Source organism: Vombatus ursinus, unplaced genomic scaffold (genome assembly GCF_900497805.2).
Source record: "Vombatus ursinus unplaced genomic scaffold, bare-nosed wombat genome assembly UNPS02005236.1, whole genome shotgun sequence".
Lineage (NCBI taxonomy): Eukaryota > Metazoa > Chordata > Mammalia > Diprotodontia > Vombatidae > Vombatus > Vombatus ursinus.
The window spans coordinates 5,213,143-5,223,088 of NW_020945014.1; the positions used below are offsets into that span (position 1 = coordinate 5,213,143).

Genomic DNA, 9,946 nt, shown 5'->3' on the forward strand with positions numbered 1-9,946 from the left:
CAGAATGTTAGCTGTAAACAGGAGCATCTGAAGGACCTTGCCTTCTTTAGGGAATCCCTTTTCTGTTTGGAGAGGTGGTACCAATACTTTGTATTTTATACCTCACTTAATATTAATATTAAAACTGAAAATTAACTTTGTTAGCTTAGTCATTTTTATGTTGGTATAACCTAGCCATGAGCACTGTATATTCCTCTAGCTATTTAAGTTATTTCTTTAAGGAATACTTTGTATTGCACATGTGATGTATAGCTGTTGGAGGTTTTGTGCAGAACAATATTTTAGGAAGGCTAATCTGACAATGATATATAGGATGGATTTGAGTGGTAAGAGATTTTGAGGCCAGATGACCAAATTATAAAGCTAATGAGACACTTCAGGCATCTACAGTAGAGAAGTGATGGGATAGGTATATTTTTATGGAATAATTGAACAAAATATTTTGACTAACAGTGGGGAGAAGTGGAAAGGGTCCAAAATGATTTGAACATTTTGAGATTCTTTAATGTTGTACCACTATCTGTACCTCAAATTGAGGGCTTTAATCTTTGAATCTAAATTAAAGCTTCTTTAATTCCTCCCTTTGTGTTTAAATTTTTTTTTGTTTTTTCTCTGCTTAAATAGGCTTATTTACTCTTAAGTCCATTCTTACTGTTACCGCATCAATAGTGTTACAATACCTTGTAATGGTCCTAAGGTCTTACTAGAAATCTATTTTTAATTGTGTCATTACCCATCTCAAATAGAATATTAGATATTGGGGGAACAAGTAGATTTGATATATATACTTTTAATGTATGACTTAACTCTGTCCATTTGTATTACTTAATATTACTCCTCTTTTACTATAGGTTGGGAAGAGTGGAAATATTCCAGCAGGGACAACAGTAGACACCAAAATTACCCACCCATCTGAATTTGACTTTTACCTGTGCAGCCACGCTGGTATTCAGGTACGGCCAAGTATTTCTGGCTTTTTGAGTGACTTGAACTATAATGTTTAACAGTGATCACTTATGTATGGCAGCTCTGGATTAATTGTGAAATTCCCTAACCAAATGATTGTTGAGCGCCTACACCGTATGAGAAATGGTTTCAGCCATCTAGGATCTTATTGAGATGCTCTTTGGGCAGTGAAGCATGTTTAAGGGGGAAAAAACCCAGTATTTATTCATTATGAGCATGAACAATAGACTATCCTCTTTTTAAAAAAGAAAACTTTACCATTGAAAGCCTAGGTTATATCATGTACCTCTGCCTCAGTTTTTTCATTTATAAAGTAAGAGAACTAATGTAAATGATAACTATGAAATTACTCATAGAATAGAAACATATTCCTATGTGTTTCTATGTAAGCAGGTTGTTATTGTTGTGTTTTTAGGAAATGTGACTTAAATTGTCTGTGTGGGTTATACAACTTGAGCCTTTCCCCTTTTCTTGTCAGATTTTTTCCCTTGGTCTTTTGTTTGGTAATTTCACTGTGAAACTTTAGGGAAATTTCCTAATTACAAAGTCATTTTATTTAACCAGTATTTATTCTGCAGTTAGTGTGTTTGTAGCTAGTCTCGTAGTGGGCACTATGGTAGAAACAAAAGAAGAATAAGGCACAGTCCCTAGGCCCCAGGAACTTTTACAGTCTAGTTGAAAGGACAAGTAAGGATAACTCTACATTCCTAGTTATGTAATCATGAAGGAATTCTAAAGAAGAAAAGATTTCAAGGGGGTCACCTGCCTATATTCAGAAAACTAATGGGTTGTCATATGGAAGAAGAATTGTTGTTGTTTAGTCATTTCAATCGTGCCTGACTCTTGGTGACCCCATTTGGGGGTTTTCTTGGCAAATATACTGGAGTAGTTTGCCATTTCCTTCTCCAGGAAGGAGAATTAGGCTTGTTCTAAGTGGCCCTCCAGAGCAGTCCTAGAATGGATGGATAAGATGGTAAGAGAGGCAAGGATAAAGAATTTAGAACCTACTTCCAAATTACATAATGAAAATTAAAAGGAGACATATTTCGGCTCACCAAAAGGAAGAATTTTCTAACAGTGATATTGGCTGCCTCAAAAAAAATGAGTAATGGCTTGATGACCATTTGTAATGGACCTGGTTAGAAGGGATTGATTATTACTAGGAATGCACTACATATAATAATTTGTAAGGCTCCTACCTCATCTTAAGATTCTATGATCCCTCCATAAGTGGCAAAAATAGACCATTATTATATTAACCCTAACCATACCAAGAACACTTCTGGAATGTTTCTAGTGTTAAATAATAATTCAACAAACATCAGGTAGGAACACTATGCTAGGTATTGGAAATACAAAGACAAAAATTAAACACCTCTTTTGGGAATAACAATTGTGGAGGATGAATTGGAGAAGAGAAAGTCTGGAAGGAAGGAGATGAGTCTAAAAAGTTACTGAATTATTTCTGCATCTCTAATAGTTCCCATATGTGTCCTCTTCTGTCCACTCACATCGACAATCCTAGTTTAGACCCTTATTACATCTTCCTAGATTTTTTTTTTTTAGTGAGGCAGTTGAGGTAAAGTGGCTTGCCCAGAGTCACACAGCTAGGAAGTATTATGTGTCTGAGGTCGGATTTGAACTTGGACCCTCCTGACTCCAGGGCCAGTGCTCTATCCACCGTGCCACCTAGCTGCCCCATTTTCCTAGATTTTTGCCATAGTCTTCCAGTTGGTCTCCCTGCTACAAGTCTCTCCCTACTCCAATTCATATTTCACACAACCACCAAAGTGATTTCCTTTAAATGAAAGCCTGACTACTCACCTCCTATCAATCAATCAATCAGTAAACATTTATTAAGCACTTATTGAGCATTTATTTATTTGTGCTAGGCACTGTGCTAAGCACTAAGGATACAAAAAGAGACAAAAAGACAATCACTGCTCTCAAGGAGCTTACAATCTAATGGAGGAAATGATATGCAAACAAATATAACAAAGCAATCTATATATAGGATTTATATGAAATAATTAACAGAAGGAAGACACTAGAATTAAAAGGGTTTGGGAAAAGTTTCCTGTAAAATGGCTGTAGCTACCTCTTACCTCAAGAAGCAAGTATAAAGTCCTCTGTTTGCTATTTTAAGCTTTTCGTGGTACAACCTCATGCTACCTTTCCTGCCTTATTACACATTGCTGCCAGCCACAACCCTTGAAAGTCTAAGGCAACCAAGCTGATGTTGGAATTCTTGTTTTGTTTCAAGACTCAGCCCAGGTGTTTTCTTCTCTGTGAAGTCCTCCCAAAGATTAGCTTGTATGTATTCTGTATGTATCAGTATGTGCGTATTGTCTCCTCTCCACCCCCCAGCCCCCCAAAAAAATAAGCTCCTTGAATGAGTTGGCTGTTTTGCTTTAGTCTTTGTATCTCCAAATTTGGTGATGATATACGCCCAGTTATTTACATATTGTCTCCCAATTAGATTGTGAAGTCCTTGTTTGAGGGTAGTTGCTATCTTTATCTTTCCTGGTATGCTTAGCACTTAGCACAATGCCTGGCACATCTTAGGCACTTAATAAATGTTTGGGTCAGCTAGGTGGCTCGGTGGATAGAACATTGGGCCTGGAATCATGAAGACCCGAGTTCAGATGTGGTTTCAGACACTTACTAGCTGTGTGACCCTGGGCAAGTCACTTAACCTTATTTGCCTCAGTTTCCTCATCTGTAAAATGAGCTAGAGAAGGAAATGGCAAACCACTATTGTATATTTGCCAAGAAAACCCCAAATGGGGTCACAAAGAGTCTGACATAACAACAGCAAATGTTTGTTTATTATTAAGTAGCACTTAATAAGTCATTATTGGATGATTGATCTTGTTCAGTCATTCAGTTGTGTCCAACTCTTCATGACTCTGTGCACCCTCGCGCGCCATTAATGTCCATGGGGTTTTCTGATCTAACCAATTTTTAAGTCTTGTCAGTTGTACCTCTAGGTCCTCCTTATCTCCTGCTTTGATGTTATAATATGCCTTATTATATATTTTGTTGAATGTTATAATATGGTCTTCCCGTTTCCAGTTTCTCCCACTCTCCAATCCATCTGCTATGTAATACCTGCCGAGCTAATCTTCCCAAAACACAGATTCAGTCGTGCCTTCCGCTACATAGATAGATGGATGTCTTCCTGTTGCCTCTAGGAAAACATAAAGTTCTCAGCCTGGTGTTTAAAGCCCTTCACAATCTGTTGCCCATACGCCTTTTCAGTCTCACTTCATATTGCTCGCCTTCGCTACACTGTATTCATCAAACTAGCTTGCTAACTGCTCTTCATACAGGATGCTCCATTTCCCGCCTCCTGCCTTTGCACAAGTAATTCTCTATGTGTGGTATGTGATCCCTTCTCCCTTCTATCTCATAGAATTCCCCAGCTCCTTCAAAGTACAGCTCTTTCATGAACTTCATAACCACCTGTTACATGAGGCCTTTCCTGCGTACCTCTCCTAACCAGTTGTTAGTACACTCTTCCTCTTGGAAATACTTTGTATATATTTTTATATTTACCTGTGTGCAGACTATATTCTCCTTTTCTTCCCTGCCTCCCTTCCCTCCCAATAGAATGTAAACTCATTGTGGTCAGGGAGAGTTTCTTTTTTGGCTTTGTATCACCAGTACCTAAAGTGGTTCCTTCACATACTTGGCCCTTAATAAATTTTGTTGAATTTTTTTCCCCAATAAAGTAGAAAGCAAGACCTGTTTAGGAGAGAAAGGATGGTCTAAGTGGGTTAAGGAGAAAAGAGAAGGTATGGAATTGCTATTGTGGAAAAGGTGATAACGGAAGAATACAATGATTACTTGGGAACACTGATAGCCCAATTAAAAGGAGATAACTTCTCCGTTTTTCCAGCTGTGCTCTGATGCAGCATGGGGGAGGGGGCAGAGAAAGTGGATTGGGGTGGGGTGAGGAGGTTGAGAGAGGAACAGTATTTAGTAAAGTGTGTCTGGCAAAAGGACAAGGGATTTAAAAATAACAGAAATTGTAGAGTTGATTTTTGTCAAGACTGTGAAGAAAGAAAAACGAGACCTGAACAGGAGAGACAAATGGTTCAGTAACAGAGATTCTCAACCTTTTGTGTATCAAAGACCCCTCTGGCAGTCTAATGAAGTCTATGGACCCCTTCTCAGCAAAATATTCATAAAATGCCTAAAGTAAAGGGCAGCTAGGTGGTTCAGTGGATAGAGCAGTTGGTCCTGGAGTCAGGCGAAACTGAGCTCAAATCTGGCCTCAGACACTTAAATAGCTGGTGACCCTGGGCAAGTCACTTCACCTCAATTGCTTCCCCCAAAAAATGCCTAAAATAAAATTCATAGGATTACAAAATACATAGGAATACGTAGGATTGTTCAAAGAAGTGATTAAAAAAAACTCAACATTATCCAAGTTATTTCCTTGGCTCCAAAACTTTTTGTTCATATCTACAAATGTTATCCAAAAATAAGTTCATGGACCCCAGGTTGAGAACCATGGAATGAAGTTCACAGTAAAAGCACAGAATCTCTATAGGACTTGTAAGGCAAAGGAATGGTAGATAAATAGATGGATGGATAGATTAGATTGGAATCATGACACAGAGAGGAATTTCAGAGTTCCACAACACATGTACAGTCCAGTCATGGTTGGTAGTGAAATCAAGGGGCAAGTCTACTTCTGTGGGTGAGTGGTATAGAGCAATAGTGTCAAACTCAAACAGAAATGGATCTCTGCCATCACATACTGACTTGAAAAAAACACACAGAAATTAACATTATCTACATTGGACTTTTATTTATTTTATTAAATATTTCCCAATTACATTTAATATGGTTTGGTGCTTCAGGAGTCTAAAGTGAGGTTGTACATCCTGGGAATTGAAACAGTTAATGAACTTAGAAGCCAGGGTATGTTGTTGAAGGTGATAGATCAATTTTTATATTGAAGTCCCTGTGCATGAAGGTGGAATTGGGGAAGAAAGAAAGACTTAACCAGGTGCTGAATTGTTTGATGATAAAGGAAGGAAAAAAATATCTAGAATCCAATGGGTCACTGCCTCAAGGATCTGAACCAGGTGATAAAGACTGGCTAATATAGATTGTATGAACTGGACAATTGTTGAGTAAGGTGGCAATAACAAAAATGATCTGGAAATGATAGTGAAGGAGGAAAGAATATGTCTACTCTTCTTCCTGGTCTAGTATGTAATTAAGAATTGTTTCTTCTCTAGACAAGTGCTTTCTGTTTTGTTTATTTTTAAACTGGAGTTTGACTTGAGAAATCTTTTTAATTTTTAGGGAACAAGCAGGCCTTCACACTATCATGTCCTCTGGGATGACAATCGTTTTTCTTCAGATGAACTACAGATTTTGACTTATCAACTGTGTCATACCTATGTGCGCTGTACACGCTCTGTCTCTATCCCTGCACCAGCCTACTATGCGCACCTGGTGGCCTTCAGGGCCAGATATCATCTGGTGGATAAAGAACATGATAGGTAAGTAGAATTTCCCTTCCCATTCAGTCAATATTTCAAGTTCTGTAAACTTTGTGCCTCTTGGTCAGAATCACTGGCTGAGTTGTAAGAGGAAATGAGAAATTCTGTATCAAAATTGACTTTTTTCCATGGTCACTTTGAAATGGCATTATTTTAAAACCATGAGTTGGCAGCTCCTTTTTTGATTGGCTATTAACCACCTCCTAATTTATTTATACCTGCAACATTAGGAAAGATAATCCAATTAATTTGAAAATGTCCTGAAAATCTTGTTAAAAGAAGTAGTGGGTTTTTTTGTTTTGTTTTGTTTTGCTTTTTTGATGAAATAGTTAAGGTTAAGTGACTTGCCCGGGGTCACACAGCTAGTAAGTGTCAAGTGTCTGAGGCCAAGAAGTGATTTTAAAAAAAAAACAAACTCAACATTATCTGGGTTATTTCCTTGGCTCCAAAACTTTTTGTTCATATTAACAATCTGAAGGATGTGGCAGCCTAATAGAATATTAGGGGTTTTCAGTATTCCTTTTGAAAAATTAAATTGCAATGCAATGAGAAGAACTCAGCACTAGGAATCAGAGATTCAAGTTCACATCCCAGCTCTGCTACCAGTGGGCTTAGGCAAATCACTTATCTTACTTGGTTCCCATGTGTATGAATGAAGTGACTGGACTGATCTTTCAGTTCTTACTTATAAGTATACTCATTTGTTGCTGTTTTTCAGTCATATCTCGCTCTTTGTGACCCCATTTGTGGTTTTCTTGGCAAAGATACTGAAGTGGTTTGCCATTTCCTTCTCCAGCTCATTTTACAGATGAGGAAAGTGAGGCAAATAGGGTTCAGTGACTTGCCTGTGGTCACATTGTCTGAGGCCAGATTTGAATTTAGGAAGATGAGTCTTCTGATTCCAGGATCAGTACTCTATTCACTGTACCATCTAGCTGCCCAGAGTCTACTCATAGTAACCTTTAAAAATAGCTTCAAAATGTCTTTTGGGCAACAACATTCTCCAAACTTATCAAATTCAGTTCAAACCTTGATGTTATGTATGTCATAATGTTAAATCTTCCTTAAGCCTTGGTTTTGGTTAGGCTTTCTTAATTTGAGACCCTTACACTTACACTATTTTCTTGGCCATCAACCCGGTTTGGGGTGGGAGGCAGCTATGAAGTTTTTTGGCTCCCGTTACTGGATTGTTTTTTTTTTAACATGTACTCTGAGGTAGATAGGTGTCAAACTCTCAGAAGCCTTCCTAATAGCTGAACCAGATTAAAAAAATTGGGGAAATGTTTGACAAGATAAATAAAAATAAAATATAACATATAACGTTAATTTGTGGTTTTCTAAGTCAATATGCTAGCCAGCAGGGATCTTTTTCTTTTTTTTGATCTTTTTCTATTTTGAGTTTGGCACCCCAGTTTAAGGAATTGCCTTTTCTCAGTCACTCTGGCCTTGGGCTAGAGAATTCAGAATCATATATAACAGTAGAGCAGGAAGGTACCTCAGAGGTCATCTAGTCTAACCTTACCTCAGTTTACAGATAAGGAACCTGAGGCTTAGCAAGTTTAGCTGACTCAATCCAAGGTCACAAATTTAATTTGTGGCAGAGGAAAGACTAGTTCAAGACCCTAGGACTTCTGATTCTCTGCCCAGTGCTCTCCCTGCTACTACATAGACTTTTTGTTTCTCAATTCCCTTTGTACCTCTCAACCCCTCACTGTGATACAGTTCTCTCCTTTGGTATCCTCATGCCATGTCCAAGTCATTTGTTATTTCTTTTTGTTTTACCACCATGGAAAATTCGCTTTCAGGGTAGATTGAATGTTTGTTCATCTGTTTCCTCCCCTTTAGTGCCGAAGGAAGCCACACGTCTGGTCAGAGTAATGGCAGAGACCACCAAGCACTTGCGAAAGCAGTACAGGTTCATCAGGACACGCTGCGTACCATGTACTTTGCTTAACATGTTTTAGTGTTTAGCGATTTAGTACAGAGTTGGATTCACATGAGACCAGCTACACTCAGACCAACTGTTGCCCAGCCCTCCCATGACAGCCAGCAAGGAGCAGGATGCATCTAGGTTCTTTTCCATGTGCAAGAAAGAAAGCCGTCCCTGCATTAAGACTTGGATTTTGAGCTGCAGACCTGTAAAATTCCCTTCCCCCTGCCCTCATCTTTCACCCCTATCCCCTACCCCTGCCACTGTTGGAAATGTGGTTTGCCAAAATCTATAGGCTGCTTTTCAGAATACAGACCCAAGTTTCCTAAAATTAATTCAAGAGCTATTATCTCAGGGCTTTAAAAACAAACAAACAAAAAAAAAACCACACACAAACAGACTTTATTTTACCTGTCATTCAATTTACTTGTGAACAATCTAATGCACCACAAAATTGATGGGATTCAAAAGCTGTGACTTTCCTTAAAGAGTACAAAGGAACAAAAACACAGAACACTATTCTGGTTTTAAAGCCTTGGCTATTCCGTATGTATCCTCTAGTTTTATTTTCAAAGGCAAACTAGTTTGCTCCCATTGTAATTTATAACCAACTTTCTACTAAGCAAATGGCAGATTTATTTTCTGAGCTTTGTTCTCCAATGCCTCCTTTTCTCCTGTGTTATTGATGTTTTTATTAGATTAAATACAAAACTCTTGCCGGAAATAGGACATGTTGAAAACTTCTAAGGTCCGAGCAATTGGCAGATAAGTGCCATTTTAATAAAATTTTGTAGGAAAAAAAAAAAAAGAAAAAAAGTACCGACAGCTAGTCATAAGATTTGTCCTCTAGGACTGTGATACTTACTTTCCAAAGTCTAAAGAATACGGGTCTGTGGTGATAAATACAGTACAATCCTTTTCACTGTTAAGTCTTTAATGTTAAAAAAAAAGATTATATATGGTTAGCAGTATTAATGTGATAGGTTAGGCGCTGTTATTTTATTTGCCAAGGGGTGCTCCTCATATTTTCTGTTTGACATATCAAGAGCATTTTGGATTCTAGAAATGAAAACCACATCATGTGGATACTAATGTTTGAGTACAGGAATATGCAATTGACTTTAATGTGACAGAGATCAGAGAGGCATATAATTAGTGTGGATAGTTTAACCTGCAGTTCCAGAAATAACAAGTATGCCCACATCACAGCAAGCAGTATTGTTTCCATGAGCAATTCTGATGGGCATATGCCCTCCCTTCTCCATGGGTTTAAGCACAAAATGGAATTTATTTATTCTTTTGATTATCGGTAAGCCAAAAGATGTTGGTGTTCAGGAAAGCAGTTCTGTTTTCTGGTTTTATCATGGAAGTGTCATGGAATCTATGCAGTAAAATATCTAGGAAATAATTTTCGTTTACTTGTGCAGAAAGTAATCTCTCTGTTATGCATTAAGTCAATAGTAAGAGAGATTCGGCCGTTCTCTTAAGAGAAGCATTAAAATTGATAAGTACGAGGCATGTATATTTC

At 37.9% G+C, this 9,946-nt stretch overlaps 1 protein-coding gene across 2 annotated transcripts in view; it reads left to right on the plus strand.

Annotated features, from left to right (window-relative positions):
- Window positions 1-9,234, plus strand: part of AGO2 (argonaute RISC catalytic component 2) — a 150,402-nt gene extending 141,168 nt beyond the window's left edge. For both annotated transcript variants that reach the window (XM_027845329.1, XM_027845320.1), the window contains exons 17-19: window positions 852-953; window positions 6,289-6,488; window positions 8,334-9,234. In XM_027845329.1, the coding sequence (XP_027701130.1) occupies window positions 852-953; window positions 6,289-6,488; window positions 8,334-8,442 (411 nt within the window). In that variant the 3' untranslated portion in view covers window positions 8,443-9,234. The remainder of the gene's footprint in view (window positions 1-851; window positions 954-6,288; window positions 6,489-8,333) is intronic.
- The last annotated feature ends 712 nt before the right edge of the window (window positions 9,235-9,946 follow it).